Genomic DNA, 21,235 nt, shown 5'->3' on the forward strand with positions numbered 1-21,235 from the left:
TTTCTAACTCCTTACCCCACCAAAACAAATGGTGTAAAAAAAGGTTGTATTAACCGGACACATTCATTTACGTCATGTAGCTAATATAGATCAAAGATTACGTAATTAGTGGTCAAAATAAAGGCGTTGGCTTTTTATTAAATGGAATACAATTGGATAAGTGGTTATACCACGGTGGTGTTATATACACACACACACACACACACACACACACATACACATACAGTAGAACAGATAGCCAGCTCCTTATATGCCTGGATGCTCAACACATGTTTAAAGCACATTATCAAGGTATACATTGTGCCTAAGAATGTCCTTACCTTAGGTTTCATCCCAATTTGATAAGCAGTTCTCTAGAGACTAATGCAAATTCAAAGCAACCTCTATATGACCTCCCTGTCTCCAGTTGCCTGGGTAATAAGGGGCATGTTTTTTAAAGCTCTGGTTATTACACCCTTGATGGGATTAGCAGTGCCTGAGCAGAGGAGGAAGGGCAGCTTCGTCTTCGAGAAACACGCTTTCATAACAGAGCGCTTGAATAGGAAGTGCTGCATTTGCCTCTTGTCAAACTACTCGAAATCCAATTATTATTAATTATGAATTAGTCGTTTAGCAGATGCTTTTATCCAGAGAGACTTACAGAGATAGGAGGTGAACTATGCATCACAACTGCTGCTGCAGAGTCACTTGCAATAGGACTGTCGGGTCTTATTTTTCAGTTATATCCCGTTTGCAGAGGCACAAAAATAGGCTATTGAGAGTAAGAATCGGGTAATAAAGATATTTTTAATTGTAAGTAGAGAATCGGCTTACGCAATTAGGAGCATATTTTACTGCAAGTTACTGAAAGTACTATAATCTGGGGGTGTACAGACAAACCTGTACTTCCATACATACAGATACCATGCTTTACACATCTCGAGATCCACTTATCCTTCTGTATCCATATATCAAGCTGTCCATAAGTACGTGTCACACTTCCATTAGACAACCACAAATCACATTGTAATCAAATCTGACCTCAAGTTATTGAAGATATCATATATATATATATATGGGTCACACAAGACACACCGTCAGTACATCCGTATTGTATCACACTTGTATGTCCATGCTATCATATCAATTTTTTTCACCGGCTGTGCTAATGTTACTGACTTTGGTAGTTGCTTAATCAGGGCGTTTCATTTTTTAAACACAGTAACTGACCAATTCATCTGCTAATGCTCCTGTGTGTGTTGAAACGTCCTGCTCCAATTAAATCACCACTGCTGACATACATTGCTGTGTGGCCTGTATGCTGGCATTGCTTCAGGTACACACAGGCCAGAAGTGTACAAGCTGTACAGCCTCCCCAATGACTAGAACATAAGCAATGCTCTGTCATCATCAGACTTACAGCACAGTCCACCTGCCCCTGGCTCCCCTGCCTGCCTGCCTGCCTGGCATCCCAGCACCACAGTAACAGAAAACCTGAACAGAACTCAAATAACTCCACAAGGAAAGGGGGGCCAGTAATAATGCTGCTGGAGCTACTAAGAAAATTGATTCTGGCCCTTAATATGCCTTTAAGTGAAACCATTGATCGTTAGTGCATTTCATAGTGTTATCAGTATCGTTTACTTTTTTTATAACGTCTCATCCATTTCAATCCATCATATTACAGGTAAGAGGCACATCCCTAAATGTGAAACAAAAAAAAGACAAAACCCAGCACAAGTCATTTTTTAAACAAACTCAATTATTACAGTATGACTCAAGAGCAGTTCATTGGTATCACAATGCAAGTATCCTTGGAAGATTTCGTACAGTTTTGTAGAAGTGTTTGTTAAACACAGCGTTTGTTCACTGGCTCAGAGAATCAAGCTCTTTGAAATGCTATACAAAATACAAAAATACATGAGACTGCCTCGCAAAATGCTATCGAGAATTAGACAGGGAAAAAACAAGGATTTTTAAACTCAAGACATAAAAAAAGTGTCCTGTAACATCACACAAAGAAAGGCAGCAGTCAGGGACAGATCTTTGGAGAGCTTTACAACAACTGTCAACACTGGAATGGGAACATTTTATATTGGATGAATGGGGGTGGGGGGAGAGAACAGCAAAAAACCCAATACAGAACAAAACAGCTGAAGAAACAATACAGAACACACTTGCTTCAAGTCATTCAGATATGCATGTGCTTTATTCTAGAGTTATAGTACACTAACGTCTGTGTACGAGGAGATATCTGTACAAGTAGAAGCGAGTGGTTTAGATGCTGTGAGTATTGGTATAACCCATACACAGATACTCACAGTCATACAACTCTGTTACATACAGCTTTACTATTTAGAAGTTAGCTATGGCCAAAAGTTTTGCATCACCTAGTATTTTAAAAATTAATATATATATATATATATATATGAACATAATTCTGATCTTTTATTTAACATCATGTAATCAGCAGTGTGGAGTAGTGGTTGGGCTCTAGACTCTTGACCGGAGGGTCGTGGGTTCAATCCCAGGTCGGGGACACTGCTGTTGTACCCTTGAGCAAGGTACTTTACCTAGATTGCTCCAGTAAAAACCCAACTGTATAAATGGGTAATTGTATGTAAAAATAATGTGACAATTGTAAGTCGCCCTGGATAAGGGCGTCTGCTAAGAAATAAATAATAATAATAAAATAATAATCAAAGAAACTACAAAATGATATCGCAAACGTCTACCGGAAGCCATAATATTAGTACAGTATTTAATGTTAGATTTTGAAACATCACTCAGTTTTTCGTATATGTCAAACTAAAAAGCAGTATGTAATTAAATATGTTAATGTAACATTATTCAGCAGGTTTCATCTGACTTTATGAAGCTAAATTTGTTAATTCTGTAAGGTGATGCAAAACTTTTGGCCATAGCTGTATATGTGATTTCTAAAGGAGGTGCAGGTCATTGAAGAGAATACGTTAAGTGGCTGAGACGTCACCCTTTGCAGTTGAAGGGAATTCTGATAGGTGCCTCAGATGTGATTTTTTTTTAAAAGGTCAACCGGACCATTATTGAGAATAAAGCACGGTAGAAACCTAATTTGGTCGGACTGATGACATGAATTAGGTTTGTTTGTGATCGTGGCCCACAGCAGGCTGGAATGTCACCAGCGGTCTATAGTAACGACTTGCTTGACAGCAGATTCTTTCCGAGGCCCATGACAGCCAGGGCAAGTCCCGCTCACATGAGGCTGCAGCGGTCTCGGCGCAGGGCTCCCTGGAAGCGGATGGCAGCGTGCACGTGTTTGCAGCGGGCACAGCCCATGCTCTGGAGCAGCTCGCGGAACAGCAGCAGGACGTGCCAGTTGTACTTGGCAGAGCACTCGACGTAGCCGCACTTCCAGCTCCTCTTCACCAGGTTGGACACATTCCTCCGGGGGATGACACGCCCACTCTGCAGGTCACGCTTGTTCCCCACGATGATGATGGGCGTGTCAATCATTCTGGAACAAAACAACCCGGGTCAAAAACATCCTGGCCCCTCCTGCCAGTGGTGTGGGCCTAAATCTGACAGCACTAAAATACAGAGTCTCTGAAACAAGAATTATTATACAAATGCACATTGGATTTGTAACTGATTTTCCAGCTACACATATAACAGGTAATGCTCTGATCTCATTTCAACACAATCGTAGTTGATGCACTGCTGCTGTCAGCATTTGCAGCCTTCTTAAAGAAGAAGCTCCTAGTGCTCTCTTCATTGCATCAAGAGGATAACTGACTGAATTAGACATGCAACCGAGTCATGTGACTTAGCTTGCCTATTATACGAGTTAAACTAGCCCACAGCCTCCTACCCATGCAGACATGATGACAGTACAAGAGGCTGACAAGCAGTGTTAGCAAGTGAAGCTCATGAGCAAACCTAATGCAAACTGAGAACTCCTTTTCTGAGAACACAGGACAGGACAGGTTTCTTATGTAGAGGGCTCCTGAATTCTGGAATCGGTTTCCACTTCACATTCGCAAGGCAGCCGTACTACATGCATGAGACTGTGATTGATGTGTGTGAGAATAACATGCATGAGACTGTGATTGATGTGTGTCAGAATGAATGAAGGGTATATGTGTACTTTTTGTTTTGCCGTGTCTCTCTTGAAAACAAGCTGCCTGAGATAACTTCATGAGGTTTTCCTTGCGTGTGTAAAATGTTAAAAGCAAGCAAGTAACAGTATTTGTGGACCAACAGTAACAGTTTTTAACTGAGGCTGTACAAAGATTTGCTATGGGTAGGAACTATCCCAGTTATCTTAACTAACGGATTCCTCTTCTTGCTTAGATTCACTTTGTATATCCAGAGGCAGGGAGCAGTGTAGACAGTGCACAGAGGCAGGGAGCAGTGTAGACAGTGCACACAGTGCACAGAGGCAGGGAGCAGTGTAGACAGTGCACAGAGGCAGGGAGCAGTGTAGACAGTGCACACAGTGCACAGAGGCAGGGAGCGGTGTAGACAGTACACAGAGGCAGAAAAGGCAGATAGTATAGGTAGGAGAGAGCCTGTGTTTTGGGACAGGCAAAACAGCACAACTACCGGAACTCATATAGCCAAGGTAAGAGCAATTAATCAAAGTAATTTAGCAGTAATTAGCTTAGGGATGTTATCTTAACAGCACATTAACCTCAAGGGCTTCTTAGCAAACAACATTACAAATCAATCAACAGCCCATCCTTAATGGCACGACAAACATAGTCACGCCCAGAATTAAAACCAGTTACAGTAATCACAACTAGAATTTAAAAAGGAATACATGACACCGGAATCCTAATCACAACTAGAATATTAGCAATTGGTTTTGTTAGTATTTTAGGAGCTGCAGTTCAGTCTAACAAAGAGCAAGAGTGTGAGCAGCACTATACCTCTGTGAAGGGAGCAGCACTATACCTCTGTGAAGGGAGCAGGTCTATGAAGAGCAGCACTATACCTCTGTGAAGGGAGCAGGTCTATGAAGAGCAGCACTATACCTCTGTGAAGGGTGCAGGTCTATGATGAGCAGCACTATACCTCTGTGAAGGGAGCAGGTCTATGAAGAGCAGTACTATACCTCTGTGTAGGGAGCAGGTCTATGAAAAGCAGCACTATACCTCTGTGAAGGGTGCAGGTCTATGATGAGCAGCACTATACCTCTGTGAAGGGAGCAGGTCTATGAAGAGCAGTACTATACCTCTGTGAAGGGTGCAGGTCTATGAAGAGCAGCACTATACCTCTGTGAAGGGAGCAGGTCTATGAAGAGCAGCACTATACCTCTGTGAAGGGTGCAGGTCTATGAAGAGCAGCACTATACCTCTGTGAAGGGAGCAGGTCTATGAAGAGCAGCACTATACCTCTGTGAAGGGAGCAGGTCTATGAAGAGCAGTACTATACCTCTGTGAAGGGAGCAGGTCTATGAAGAGCAGCACTATACCTCTGTGAAGGGTGCAGGTCTATGAAGAGCAGCACTATACCTCTGTGAAGGGAGCAGGTCTATGAAGAGCAGCACTATACCTCTGTGAAGGAAGCAGGTCTATGAAGAGCAGTACTATACCTCTGAAGGGAGCAGGTCTATGAAGAGCAGCACTATACCTCTGTGAAGGGTGCAGGTCTATGAAGAGCAGCACTATACCTCTGTGAAGGGAGCAGGTCTATGAAGAGCAGCACTATACCTCTGTGAAGGGAGCAGGTCTATGAAGAGCAGCACTATACCTCTGTGAAGGGAGCAGGTCTATGAAGAGCAGCACTATACCTCTGTGTAGGGAGCAGGTCTATGAAGAGCAGCACTATACCTCTGTGAAGGGAGCAGGTCTATGAAGAGCAGCACTATACCTCTGTGAAGGGAGCAGGTCTATGAAGAGCAGTACTATACCTCTGAAGGGAGCAGGTCTATGAAGAGCAGCACTATACCTCTGTGAAGGGTGCAGGTCTATGAAGAGCAGCACTATACCTCTGTGAAGGGAGCAGGTCTATGAAGAGCAGTACTATACCTCTGAAGGGAGCAGGTCTATGAAGAGCAGCACTATACCTCTGTGAAGGGTGCAGGTCTATGAAGAGCAGCACTATACCTCTGTGAAGGGAGCAGCACTATACCTTTGTGTAGGAATTGCTCTCAGATTTTGTATTTTTTTTGTTTTACTTCAGCTGCTCATGGGAAATAATCTCCAGTCCATACAAACATCAACGTGACACTGCAATGTGAAACCCTTCAGGGGGATTGATAGCTGTGTTTGCACACAAGGAAAGCGTGATTCATCTCAATGGCATTCTGCACAGCCTTGCTGTAAATCAGAAGCTGCCCTGTGTCAGACTGTCACCTTGGATCTCTTCAACAGCAGTGTCTGTCAAACATGGAGCCAGGAGCCAGGAGTTTGGGAAGCCAGCTTCAGCTGATTTACTCAAGGCAGAGTGAGGGCTTGAGGTCTTCCCAGTTTCTCAGTAGACATTGAAAAAGACTTAAAACGTTTGTAGCTGGAATTTAAGTTTCTTTTAGTATTTTTAAATAATATTTTTAACAAAAGACTGGCTTTGAAAGGATGCTCCTAAGTTTTACCATAAACCTGCTCATGAGAAACCAGGAAGAGGATTTGAGAGAAGCAACAAATTGGTTGCTGTCCTATTTCCCCTGTATCTCCTCAATTTATACACATGTGCTTTGGCAAGCGTTGCCAGGGACGATCAGTCTCCCAGTGTGTCGCTGTATCTTATAACAGCCTCGCTCATTCTCTGACTGCCGTAAATAGATGCCGTTGTATAAACCTGCAGACAGCGGAGAGCTCATCAATACCCGCTTCTGTCTCAATCTGCAATGGCGCTCAGCTGTGTCCGACAGACACTGCAAACACAACAAGGACAATAATGCCATTGCGTCACGCAAGAACGACTCGGATGGTACTGCTGTACACAGACTAGACAGCTCCGCAGGCAGCAGGCAGCAGTGTGCTCCATTAAGTGCTAAATTTAGAAATACTATTGAATGACCGATGTTTCGACTAGGGGTCTTCCAAGGCTGAAAAACAGGAGCCCATGATTGTATGACTCGCCCGGCACACAACACGACTGTGCCTTTACCATGCGAGACCCTCAGGAACCTGAGATTATAGCTTTAGTGGTAGGAATTAGCCCCTGTCCTCACCAGAGCTTTAACCAAAGCCATCACTAATGCCCAAGTTGCTGTCCACAGCCTCTCTGAACAGCGTGCCTCCAGCTGCTGAAACACTGACATGCGAACCCCTCTCACAGCATGACTGATAGTGTGGGTGAGCGTCACTGCTCTGTCCATAGCCACTGAAACGATGTGAACCCCTCTCACAGCATGACTGATAATGTGAGTGAGAGTCACTGCTCTGTCCATAGCCACTGAAACGATGTGAACCCCTCTCACAGCACGACTGACAGTGTGAGTGAGAGTCACTGCTCTGTCTCTAGCTGCTGAAAGGATGTGAACCCCTCTCACAGCACGACTGACAGTGTGAGTGAGAGTCACTGCTCTGTCCATAGCCACTGAAACGATGTGAACCCCTCTCGCAGCACGACTGACAGTGTGAGCGACAGTCACTGCTCTGTCTCTAGCTGCTGAAAGGATGTGAACCCCTCTCACAGCACGACTGACAGTGTGAGTGAGAGTCACTGCTCTGTCCATAGCCACTGAAACGATGTGAACCCCTCTCACAGCACGACTGACAGTGTGAGTGAGAGTCACTGCTCTGTGTCTAGCTGCTGAAAGGATGTGAACCCCTCTCACAGCACGACTGATAGTGTGAGTGAGAGTCACTGCTCTGTCCATAGCCACTGAAACGATGTGAACCCCTCTCACAGCATGACTGACAGTGTGAGTGAGAGTCACTGCTCTGTCCATAGCCACTGAAACGATGTGAACCCCTCTCACAGCACGACTGACAGTGTGACTGAGCGTCACTGCTCTGTCCATAGCCACTGAAACGATGTGAACCCCTCTCACAGCACGACTGACAGTGTGAGCGAGAGTCACTGCTCTGTCCATAGCCACTGAAACGATGTGAACCCCTCTCGCAGCACGACTGACAGTGTGAGCGAGAGTCACTGCTCTGTGTCTAGCTGCTGAAAGGATGTGAACCCCTCTCACAGCACGACTGACCGTGTGAGTGAGAGTCACTGCTCTGTCCATAGCCACTGAAACGATGTGAACCCCTCTCACAGCATGACTGACAGTGTGAGTGAGAGTCACTGCTCTGTCCATAGCCACTGAAACGATGTGAACCCCTCTCGCAGCACGACTGACAGTGTGAGTGAGAGTCACTGCTCTGTCCATAGCCACTGAAACGATGTGAACCCCTCTCACAGCACGACTGACAGTGTGAGCGACAGTCACTGCTCTGTCCATAGCCACTGAAACGATGTGAACCCCTCTCACAGCACGACTGACAGTGTGAGTGAGAGTCACTGCTCTGTCCATAGCCACTGAAACGATGTGAACCCCTCTCACAGCACGACCGACAGTGTGAGCGAGAGTCACTGCTCTGTCCATAGCCACTGAAACGATGTGAACCCCTCTCGCAGCACGACTGACAGTGTGAGTGAGAGTCACTGCTCTGTCCATAGCCACTGAAACGATGTGAACCCCTCTCACAGCACGACTGACCGTGTGAGTGAGCGTCACTGCTCTGTCTCTAGCTGCTGAAGCGGTGACATGCGAGTGCCTCTCACAGCACGACTGACAGTCATGTCAGCTCTAAGTGTATTTTGCCAGCTGGAGACAGTGGCAGTGAGTTAAATCAAAGATCTCATAAAAATAAAGAGAAGGCATGACATTTTTTATGGGATTTGTTTTTTTCATCTTCTTTATTGCAAAGCCGTCATCTCATGACAGCATCTCTTTTTTTCCTTCACTTTTTTAAAACCTAATATGTTCCTGGTATAAACAATCATCTTGAAAGAAAATCTTTTTAACATTGAAATGAGAACTATATCATTATATATTATATGGCACATAATACTAATACTAATAATAATACTACTAATAATAATTACAGCAGTTATCCTTGCAAGTAAATAAACAAGTAAGCTTAGGGTTACCATATGACTCCATGTATGTGCAATGCATTCTGGTACCTTTCACAGCAGGACTACACTTACCAGAATGCATTGGGGTGTGAGTTGAAAAGCCTGAACTGCCCCAAACTGTCATAATTATACTATTAACATACACCCCCTGCCACTGTTTGTACACAACTCAAGCCATCAGTGCCACGACTGACCTACAGTACACGTGCATGTAGTCATGTGCATGTGAGGCATGGGGAGCAGATTATGAGGGTTCTCCAAATATGTCCACATTTTGATTCTCCCAATTACTTGTGCTGGAGACTGTCTGAAACCAAGTCCCATTACAAGTGGAAAAGCAGTTCTCTAGATAGATGTACAAATAGAAATGTGACCTCAATACTGGTACAGCAGACCTGGAGTGAGATAGCATGGTATACACAGGCGGTGATTCTGTGAGCGCTCTGGGGCTCAAGCACCAATGGGGGAAAATAAGGTAGTGCAAATAAATTACCTGTTCTGTCAAATTAGTGTGGATGCTTCACAAGCACAACTGTTATTGCAGCGTTTAAAAATATAAAATCCATTTATACAAAGTCTCCCAGCTTTCTTGAAGAGATCTGCGTTTCCCTCGTTTTTCTTTTGTATTTGTTATGCTCTCATTGGTACCCATCCTAGACGCTTCAGCGCCTCTAAGTTCTGGCAGATTCTACTGCACTTGCTAAAGTGGTTTTCTCCCACTGCTAATTAAAAAAAAAAAAAATGTAGCCACCTAGCTAACAATTTCATCCTGAGGGCTACAGTGAAACGTACTGTCTTTAAATTGGGACTTTAGAGAAGACTGTGTGTGTATGGGAGTACATTAATTATTACAGGTAGTAATTCATAGTTATTTAAACCACTCACAGGCTGTAAATTGGACCACAAACCTGCCAGCATTTTTGTAAACAGCAACACGTGTAATGAACAATAAAATAAACATTTTATTTGTGTCATCGGTGAAAATAAAATGCAAGCCTATTTTTGGGGACCCCAACTGTTGTTGTTGATTCCAACTTAGGCACTTCACATAAGGACTAGCAAGCTTACATCAGGACTAGCAAGTTTCAAAAGGTACTAGTCCTTTGGACTGGTACCACTATGGTGAGTTTCTAACCCTGTTACTGGATATACAAAGTGAATCTAAGCAAGAAGAGGAATCCATTAGTTAAGATAACTGGGACAATTCACACCCATAGCAAGTCTTTAACTTGTACAGCCTCAGTTAAAAACGCTACTGTTAGCCTACAAATACTGATACTCGCTTGTGAATTTTACTTTAACATTTGACACACACACACGGAACACCTCATGAAGTTGTCTCAGATGCTTGTTTTCAGTAATAAATAGCTTTCCTCTATACAGTATCTCTTACATCCACTAGACGACAGGGGGGCAGGTCAGACATGTTTCTGAGAACTCCACAATTGAGGCTACGGTTTTAACTTGCTTTAAACAAAACAAATTTCCCAGGATGTGATGACAAACAGACAATGACACAAAGCGAATCTAAACAACAAGACAAATGTATTAGTTGAGATACCCGTACCAAGCTGCTCTTCAGGTGCGTCCCAACCCGTCACACAAGGAAAAGTAATCCATAGTGTGGTAGGCAGCAGAAATGGAACTTACTCCAAGCAAAACAGAAACTGGCAAGTAACCAATCTAAACAAACAAGGGGTTTCAAAACCCAAATCACACAGAGAAGACAGGCTAGGAGTACCTGGTTTGTAATATCTGTTGTCGAATGGTCTTGATGTACTCAAAACTGTCAAAACAGCAGATATCGTAGACGAGGATGTAGGCGTGAGCACTGTGGACCCCTCTGCAGCGGGCATCAGCCCATTCCTAAGAGAGACAAGACAAGACAGGAGAAAGGGACACGACTCCCATTAGAAAACACAGCAAAATGCAGCACCTTCCCTTCACTGCTCTGTGATGCTACTCTTTCAACACCACAGACCTGTATACAGGAAAGAGCTCTCTCTAAAACAAACACTAAAAACTGCTATTGTAGTATAGGCAACCCCAATCAAAACTGCCCTCCTTTCTACAGTATAGGAAAGAGAACTCCACTCAACACTACAGAGCACTCTAGTAGTATAGGAAAGAGAACTCCACTCAACACTGCAGAGCGCTCTAGTAGTATAGGAAAGAGAACTCCACTCAACACTGCAGAGCGCTCTAGTAGTATAGGAAAGAGAACTCCACTCAACACTGCACAGCGCTCTAGTAGTATAGGAAAGAGAACTCCACTCAACACTGCAGACCAGTGAACTATTCTTGTGCATGTCTATGCATATTCAAACCTAGCTTTCTGTACAAAATCATTCCTGACAATTTGCCCTCGGGGGTTAAATAAAGGCTACAGTGTCAATGATGGAGCCCAATTCAGATGACTGATGAATCTGAAGCTCTGTGAATGTTAATTAAAACACTTGCCTGTCTCTCATCACCCCAGTGTCGAACAATAATCTTCAATAAGAATCTGTGACTCTAAGCCTGACCCATATGAATAATAGCTGCAATTAAATCATGCTTTAACTGTAATTTGAATGTCACAGTTAATAATTTATGAATTCAAATAGCCTGGGGAAATCAAAATGAGAATGGAGCTTGACCTTTTCTTTCTACCTTCTCATTGGCATGATGCAGAGATTTAGCAAAGCGTTTGCACAAAAGGGTTGATTGATCATCCTTTGATCTGCTGGATCAGCCACGGCTGGATTTCACTGGAGAATCACCCTGGATTGGACTCACCGCCTATATTTAGGGGTAATTGCTGGATTACCACAGAAACAACCTAAGGCTACTCCCCTTACATAGGAAAGCACAGAGATGTGGTAAAGCATAAAAATAACAAATTATGTTAAAAATACACAGTATAATCATGGAAAAACTGCAAAATGACCTTTTAAATGTACTGTGTTACAGCAAACCAACAAGTTCTGAAGCGTGTTTTACCTGGAGTGTGTTGACAGGAAATGATGCGATCGGCGGGAAGTCCATGATCTGCAGGTTGTGGGCGTGCTCGTTCAGGACGGCGGCAGGCAGGTAGACGCGCCGGGTCTTGCTGGGCAGGTAGGCCTCATTGTATTCGTTGAAGAGGAACTGCCGCACGATGGCGGTCTTGCCCACCCCCTGAGCCCCGAGGATGGCGATCTTGAAGGTGCTCACCATGCCGTGCCTCCTGCTCTGGGAACCCGCCGGCCAGTGCATTCAGGGGGGCAGGCCAGCCCCAGGGGTGCATAGTCCAGCAGGTCCGGCTCGCTCCAGCCCCCAGCCACTGGAACACAGCAGAGACATGTTAGTGGCTGCATCGATGCAACAAAGAGTATCTGCACTTTGGCCTAGTGGTCGCTCAGTATTGCAAAAGAGTCTTCATGGTTCATTTGGGGTTCAGTTCAGTAGGTTTTTGCAGTTCTATTCTGTGTGCATGACTCATCCTGTAGTTTCAGCAAATGCTGTTAACAGGTGTTGCTGGGTACCAAAATAAACTAAATGAACATGCCGGTATTTCTGATCGGAAACAATGGTTTTCTATGCGAGAACATTTCTGTGAATTTCTGCGCAGAATTCGTCACCCTTGATGAATTCTGTACTGATTTCTGCAATTGCAGAATCGTGGAGGGACTGGTGATTAAATGTGTTAGCTTGTGATTAAAAATAGTGTCGTGTTACATGCATAGTATATCAATGGGAAAAGCATGGGAGCACTGCAAAATTACTGTGTTAAACTTGTTAAAGGGTAATTACTGAGTCTAATGTAAATATCCACACCCCAGGCATTACTGACCACTGTATAAACACAGTCCTTTCTACTCTGTGCTGGCCCTGTACTTGCTGGATCTCTTTTCAACAGAATAGCCATTGCTTTGATATTTATATTCACAGCTCTTGGGGACTGTGACAGGGTGAACACCCCTCACCTGTAAATAGTTTGTTTTTCTATTTTGTGTTAACCTATTTTGTACCAGTATTTGTTTTCATTCATTCCGATATTCAACAGCATAAATGTGCAGAAATATCCCACCACTACACCAGCAGCAGCATTATCTATATATTGAAGTGTGTTAAATGTATTACTTTATAAATGTCCCCAGGAAGGAGTTCATTTGGAGCTTTGATGATCTGTTTGTTTTCATGTGAATGGAGCTGGTCGGGCTGCATTGCTGAATTGATTGGAGACCTCTGCTCTCAGGAGTAAAATAAACCCAGCGCCCCATCAAACTGCCGTCCAAACCAGGCCGACAGAACAGCCGTTTAATCATCAAGCTCACAACACGCAGACTCCACGCGTCAGTGTGCAGGAGACTCCCCGCGTCAGTGTACAGGAACTCGGTTCTGACCAGATCCTCGTGGTGTATTCAGCTATTACAGCCCCGCTGCTGGCTTGGTTTGACCACAACATGGTCTTTAGTGGGAGCTGTTCAGTCTCATCCGTGATCAATGACCCAGGGGACCTCTTATAAAGGTTGACCAAGTTAAATGTACATGGTCATTTTGCAGTTTTCCAATGCTTTTATAATGGTTATACTATGCATTCATGCTTTTTAATACCTTTCTATGCTTTACAATGCTTACCTATGCTATGCTTTGAGAAAGGGAAACCTTTATAAGGGACAGTATGTGAATATTAAATATTATAGCAATGACAGTGTGCAGCACAGCACACAGCTAAGATTGTATTAAACTGCTCTGGGGCAGCCCTTTCCCCTGTACTTCTGCACACTCTGCTCTAAACACACTTCCCTGTCCACACACTTCATGTTTCATAATTAGACAGCTGATTGAAGAGCCATGTGTCTGCGAGCTCCCATGTTTATGGACCTCAGTGCGAGAGCGATGAGGATTAAAGTGGAATGATAGTTACAGGCTTTTACTGCTTTCATTTGCCGAGACCTCCGCTGAAAAATTGGTTCCATTTTCACACGGTGGCTTGTTTGCAAATGCCTTCACCCTAATTAACTGATTTCTCATCTCCAGCAGCCCGCTGGAGATGAGAATAATGCTCTACACCCCAACTGCAAGAAACGTGAAACAATGCAATTAGAAATCTAAACACCAAGTGGTCCCAAAGTGGCTCACCTGTGTGGTGTGCAGAGTGAGTCATACAGTCAGGGGAGTGCAGGTTCGCGTCCTGGCTGTGTGGTGTGCAGAGTAAGTCATACAGTCAGGGGAGCACAGGTTCACGTCCTGGCTGTGTGGTGTGCAGGGTGAGTCATACAGTCGGGGGAGTGCAGGTTCACGTCCTGGCTGTGTGCTGTGCAGGGTGTTATACAGCCAGGGGAGTGCAGGTTCACATCCTGGCTGTGTGGTGTGCAGGGTGAGTCATACAGTCAGGGGAGTGCAGGTCTGCGTCCTGGCTGTGTGGTGTGCAGGGTGAGTCATACAGTCGCGGGAGTGCAGGTTCACGTCCTGGCTGTGCGGTGTGCAGGGTGAGTCATACAGTCAGGGGAGCGCAGGTTCGCGTCCTGGCTGTGTGGTGTGCAGGGTGAGTCATACAGTCGCGGGAGTGCAGGTTCACGTCCTGGCTGTGTGGTGTGCAGGGTGTCATACAGTCAGGGGAGCGCAGGTTCACGTCCTGGCTGTGTGGTGTGCAGGGTGAGTCATACAGTCAGGGGAGAGCAGGTTCACGTCCTGGCTGTGTGGTGTACAGGGTGAGTCATACAGTCAGGGGAGCGCAGGTTCACGTCCTGGCTGTGTGGTGTGCAGGGTGAGTCATACAGTCAGGGGAGCGCAGGTTCACGTCCTGGCTGTGTGGTGTGCAGGGTGAGTCATACAGTCAGGGGAGTGCAGGTTCACGTCCTGGATATGTACGTAATTGAATGCGTGGGTTGTGACAGTGGCATCCAGTGACATGGACTCACTTGGGTAAGCTAGAATGTGAGGAGGGTGTTCATGCCAAACGTGTACAAGTGTCTTGCAGGTATCAAGGGAAGACCCTGGTTGCCCACACCTGTGATGTAAAGCGTTGGATGAAAAGGCCGGTCGTGGTGTTTGCAGAACCGGTCCGAGCTGAGCCTGGTGCAGAGTTCGAATCCTGCTGGGAACACGCTGATTTGTTAGACATGAATTGGATGCTTTAAAATAACATGTATTGATAAAAGGATATACTCTTTGTCAATAATGATATTAATATTGTCTGTACTCTTTTTTTAGATCTGTATAGCGAGTAGGAAATATTGTAGGAAGCTTTTGTGTGCAGCTTGTGTGAAGAAGGCTGCTGGAGGGGTCGAGCTGACCTGCTCCTGGCAGGCTCTTATCAGATGAAAGAAACTCTTTGAATCAAGTGCCAAACCTTGTTAGCACATTCCAGTTTGATGAGAAAAAAGCCAGCCAACTTTCTGGAGAGAATTGCTGAAGGAATAACATACTCTAAGAAAATAAATATATGTGTTTTACTAGTGTAGGTGTTTAAAGTAGTAAAGAATAAAAATCGTATAATAGGGAAACTAAAAGACTTTGAAAACCAGGATACAGTTTATCTAGTTCAAGAACAGACTCACAGTCAAGTCTCTTATTTAAAGAAAGAAGTGAGTTTGATTTAAAGACTTTAATCTAAAAGCAAGTATTTTAAAGTAATGGAAACATAATACTTGAATCAACAAGTCTTAATACTGCTGCTATATTTCTTAGAGTTAAACAAACGTATAGTTTAAATGGATTAGCAGTCATGTATTTTATTTGGAATAAGGATTAAGCCTTGATCTAAAATGAGCCCTTGAGTTACAAGCAAATATTCTAGAAAGACTGAAATAATACAGCTATTAGAATGATATATTTCAAAAAGCAAGACAATAAGACACAATAGTATAAACTGTAACTTTAAATATACAGTGAACCAACTGAAGGAAAACTCATTTTGTGATCTCGTTCTTACCTGCTTGTAGTAAAAGCAGTGTTGGCGATGACATTGATTTTGGCTGACGAAGCAGGAATTTTTGGTGATCAGCGATTTAAAAGCCAAGGTCCTTTCTATAATGAGCGATCTCATTAATATTAACAAATGAAATACCTTTTGGATAATAGAAGGTAGGAGTTTATATTAAAATAAACATTTGTCTATATATCACAGAAATTAATTAGAACCTGGCAGAAGAGATGGGAGCATAAAGCATAGGACGGTTTACCGAGTTAAAGATTGGTTTAAAATAATGAGTATTAGAAAATGCTTACGGCAGTGTCTCATTAATCAACATTAACATTGGCAAACGTATTGTCTTAAAACCTGCTTCAACTGGATTTTGTATGAACAGAGAAAGAGGTCAGACTTAGTTCAGTCACTGTAACACTACTACATTCCATTTCATTTAAAAATAGGGACCCCCAAACTGAAAAGTGGAGGAACTGCAAAGCTTTACTTAACCAGGAAAGGATCAAACTGCTGTGTACCAATAAAGAAAAGCCACATTTCCATTTGCACCATGAAACCAGTCTGTAAAACTTAATCTCATCTTGTTCCAATAACAAACTAGGACTACAGCCGGTTCTATCTGCAGTCTACAAGCCAATCAGCAACCAGACACACAAGTCAAAACTCTATTTGTAAATGAATTCCCAGCCTCTAATACTCCCCTGACAGGAGAATATATTCACAGCCTTCATCTTTTCAGCCCAAGACTTAAAAGCATACTATACAAAAGTCTTTGTATCTGCTGCAATTTGTTTTAGTCTCCAAACATTAGTTGCCATGCATTATCTATGAAGAACCAACAGCAACACAGTGGTACTGCGCAGTTACCAGACATTGATGTTAGAGATTTGCTGATGAAAGGTGAGATGATGTATTGTAACTCATTGATCTGTATCACACCTTTCTGACAGTGCTGTATATAGCCTTCTATAAAGCTGCATGTCCTGTACACTCCTGTGGTTTTGCTGTTAATTTGTCTGCATGCATGAGACTCACTCATATGTGTTTGTGGGTTGTTTTGCGCTCCCTATGAGATATTCAGATACAAACAAGCCCAGCATAAAGTTAATTTGATATGAATCATACGCAAGGTTTGGAATAGGTGAGTACACTGCACAGGACATCGTAGGAACCTGTTAATTGCAAGATGATATTTCCTAACTTTTACATTATCGAATTAGATAACTTATCTGAATACTTGTTAAGGATCATTTGTTAATGATCATTTTAATTAACATTCAAACATCCGTGGGAAACACCAAATGAGGCAATATGGATCACAGACATAAAAAAAGCTTCAGTCCCAGGCAGTAAAGTTCAAAAGCATTAGCAAGTGCCTAATATAACATCCACTGAGGTTAAAGGGTCAGTGGTTTTGTTAGTTTACCAGAAAGTCCAGCAGCTAATATATACAATAGCACTGCTTTAAGAATATAGGCTACAGCTGCTTTAAATGATACAAAAATGAAGTAAACTACAAATAAACTTGAATTGAACACAGCTAGCCAAGCAGGCCACACAAGAAGACCTGTAACTGGTGTGTGCAGTCCAGCAGCTGCAGACCGCTGTCAGCACAAAGAGGCCGTCTCCCTCCGTACACAGTGAACATGTGCAATGCAGTCATTGAGGAGAGACAGGACAGCATCGAGCCTGGGACACACATGAGCGGGGAGGGGTGAGGACGCAAAATTGGTGGACACACATAAAACAGCGTAGGCAGCGGCGGATTATAAAGTAAATCATGCTGCTAACAATACAGCCAAACTGACCACACATGATGGACTGGAGTCCCAGTGATGAGGACACGGAAGAGGAAGAATTTAAAGAGGAGGGTCTCCTTCAGGCTCTTGTTTTGGGAAATAAAAAGCGCAGATTTATTCAAGGGACCCTGATGAAAAGAAAGGAGCTTGGTGAATACCACAGACTGGTGAAAGAACTCGAGTTTGACCATGAGAGGTTCAAGGTGGACTTTCGACTCTCCAAGGAACAGTTCAGTGAGATATATGACTGAATAAAAGATCACCTTGAAAAGAAGCACACAAACTAGAGCCAGCTGATTAGCCCACGCAAGAGAAATGCCTGGGGCAAATATGAACTCAAACACCTCTCACTTTATACATTATTATTATCATTAATATATTATTATTATTATTAATATATTATTATTATTATTATTATTATTATTATTAAATATACTAATAGTACTACTACTTCTACTACTACTACTACTACTACTACTACTAATAATAATAATAATAATAATAATAAATAGTCGTAGTAGAACCAGACACCTTCAAATAATATTATAGGCATACAATCAAACTAAACTATATGCCATTTAGTTCAGTATATGCAGTTAATTTATTAAGAAAAAATTGTTATTTACGGACCAGGAAAGAAACGGGATTAATTGTACTGAGCAACAGTATGTTTCCCATCCTCTCAACGCTACCTTGTTATTAGGAGCTTATTTAAAAGGTTACAGAACTGAAATGTACATGCATTGCTTCAGAGGTGTTCATTTAGTAGGGCAACCCTTCATTACGCTTTTAAAAAAATGTCCTTATGTTTATGAAAGCTTCATTTTTCCCCTTTAACTTTCTGTTCTTACAGAATTAAACATCAAGAGCTGTATTACCCCCAACGGGCACCACATAAAACCAGGCCGTTTTGAATGCGATTTGGGATGAACAAGTCTTCTTGTTACTTGTGGGTGTGATGAAGCAGTGTAAGAGATTAATCACACTAATCATGTTGAAGTATGTTCTGAAGTTTTCATTCAGATATGACGTATCATGCAAGCCAAACCACCCACCTTGGTTAGCGCTAGAGCTACCGCTGTGGGAAAATGTCTTGGCTGAAAAATATCGCTCGCCTAGCCATATTTTGCCATTATTATTATTATTATTTATTTATTTATTTATTTCCTTGTTAGCAGATGCCCTTATCCAGGGTGACTTACAGTTGTTACAAAATATCACAATGCATAATGCAATAAAATCAGTAGTAAGTGCCAATTCAAATGAAAAAAATAATACAGTAAATAATTATGTTTGTGGGCGATTCCGACTAAGACCAGTTAAACTTAAAAAATATTTGGTTATAAGAGTAAATTCCATGGCAGGTAGGCAGGGGGCGCATACTGTTAGTGCCCCACAACTTTATAAATTGGCAATTTAAAAAAGGAAAGAAAACGGAAGCTGTATGTGACTGTTCTATATTCTTTAAAACAGCTTTATGAATAACATATTAGGAAGACGCCTTGTACTGCAGATGTCTGCTGTTTCACTCCACAGAGCCTCAGGTTATAATTATAGTACTTATACAGCAATTATAACGTTTTAACGTTACCAATAATGGATAAATATACTAAAAATTGCTATGAAGTTTCTTTGAAGTTCTACCAATGCATGTCCTTGTTGTGGTGGCACGTGCACCACTCTCGGTTCCACTAGCCGCTGCTCAGCACAAAACGTCCATTTTATTATAATAATTTTATAGAACGTAAAAAAAGGTTCTGAAGCCCAAAGCAACCATGAAGTAAGCTCGTGAACCATTTTCCAAAAAGTGTATGTTGAGCTCAAAACGTTGACTTTGAGGGCCCAAACTGAACAACTCAAATTAAAGTGCATTTTTTAAGAGCTTGTTTAAAAAAAAAAAAAAAAAAAAAAAAAAGTTAAATCTCTATAACTGACCCATTCTGAATATAAAACAAACTGCAGGCGAGGTCTTAGACGACACGGTAATGAAAATGAATGTTATTATTTATTTATAGTCTCACTTTTCGAATTTGCTGTGTATTCGTGTAGATTTGAAAGAATTGAATACATGCCCTCTTAGGCATGCGTGAGGTAGCAGGCAGGCATTGCATGCCTTCATATTGATGTTTACACAAGATGAGATGGTCAGACACTTGCACACATTGCGCTATTTGGACGGACTGTGCAAATACAGTCAAATAAATATACGCAACCAGCTTTTGCAAGCCAGTAGACAACATATATGGATTATATCTACAAACGCTATGTAAACGTATGCATTTCAGTTAGCATTCCTATAAACTAAGCCAAAGACAAACAGACACAAGAATGCAGAGCTCTGTTATCGCATTCTTACCTTTTGAACTGAAACCTTCAGGGACAAACCAGTGTTTATGAAGTGACCCTCAAGCGCTCGAATAAGTGCGACTGTACATGTAGCGCGTTCCCACAATACCCGGTGTTAATAGAAAAAAATAAAAAAAAGAAAGTTTTATTCAATTTTATTCGCAGGAGAAATGTCCTTCTTTTTTCCCGTTCTGTTGATGCGCTCAGCTGGTTTGCAGCAGCTGTAGTAGTATATGTAAATTTACAGGCGTCTTGTGAGGGAGCTGATGAACGTCGCTGGGTCTCAAAGCCCGTCGGTTCTGCTTGCTACTGTGCAAACTACTGTCCCTCAGAAACTTTAGCAATTACAAAAAAACAAACCCGTAATGGGACCATCAGCTCCCGTTTCAGACGTATTAACCGCGTGTTTATCACATGCCATAGTTAAAGCTGACTGCTGTACGTTATTGTACAAACAGGTCAAAGCTAAATAACGGGTACATCTTGTACTGTATATGTAAAGCAATGTGAAAACCGTATTTCATAATACAACCTAGTAAACGCACCATACAATTTTGTAAACGGAGTGTTCCTTTTAAATAAACTTACTGGAACTTTTTGTTTAAGCATGCCCTTGTATTTGGTAATTGTATTCCCTAAGGTAGTTCAGCTTGGATATTGTAGCTAGTTTGGACATTGTTCGACATGCATTTTAATGTGTTGGGGTGGTGGTGTTCAGATCAGGAGCGTCATATATAAACAGGCTCAAATTATGACAACAGATTTACAACAAGACTAGGGGTGGGGATTGTACTGCCCATTTTTCCTCACTTTACTTACTAAGTATCTTGGTATCCCTGAATGGATAATTGTCCTCTCTTTGAAATTATGCTAAGGATTTTAATGAGCAATCTGTCTCACAAGTTCAGTGGTACCCTAAATATGATTCATTTACTAACTATGCTGAATGACTGGGTGGAGCATTTGTTCTGTATTTGTTCTCTAAAATGACTTTCCTGAGTGGTGATTGCCCAGACTGGTACAATATTCAATGCAGTGTTGTCCTTGGCAATCCTCAACCAGAAACCTATGTTTGAGAGTAATGGTCATGCCAATAAAGCACCTTTGAATTTGAATTTGTCATGTCCAGTCACTCCTCATTGATAGGAAGTGG

General features: G+C 42.5%; 1 protein-coding gene across 1 annotated transcript; it reads right to left on the reverse strand.

Moving 5' to 3' along the window:
• Positions 1 to 202: 202 nt before the first annotated feature.
• On the reverse strand, positions 203 to 20,368 carry LOC117963306 (ras-like protein family member 10B). Its single transcript, XM_058998348.1, has 4 exons — positions 20,093 to 20,368; positions 12,025 to 12,346; positions 10,784 to 10,908; positions 203 to 3,475 (listed from the first exon to the last, which is right to left on the reverse strand). The coding sequence occupies exons 2-4, from the start codon at positions 12,277 to 12,279 to the stop codon at positions 3,214 to 3,216; spliced, it is 642 nt and encodes a 213-aa protein (XP_058854331.1). The 5' UTR covers positions 12,280 to 12,346; positions 20,093 to 20,368; the 3' UTR covers positions 203 to 3,213.
• Positions 20,369 to 21,235: the final 867 nt, after the last annotated feature.

This window comes from Acipenser ruthenus, chromosome 24, assembly GCF_902713425.1.
Source record: "Acipenser ruthenus chromosome 24, fAciRut3.2 maternal haplotype, whole genome shotgun sequence".
Lineage (NCBI taxonomy): Eukaryota > Metazoa > Chordata > Actinopteri > Acipenseriformes > Acipenseridae > Acipenser > Acipenser ruthenus.

Bases quoted from the DNA above. Each gene is read 5' to 3' on its own strand.
- LOC117963306 (XM_058998348.1), bottom strand. From the start codon at position 12,279: ATGCACTGGCCGGCGGGTTCCCAGAGCAGGAGGCACGGCATGGTGAGC. The intron at 10,909-12,024 runs GTAAAACACGCT...TGTCTCTCTTAG, and splicing joins TTCCTGTCAACACACTCCAG to GAATGGGCTGATGCCCGCTG. The intron at 3,476-10,783 runs GTACTCCTAGCC...GTTTTGTTCCAG, and splicing joins CAACAGATATTACAAACCAG to AATGATTGACACGCCCATCA.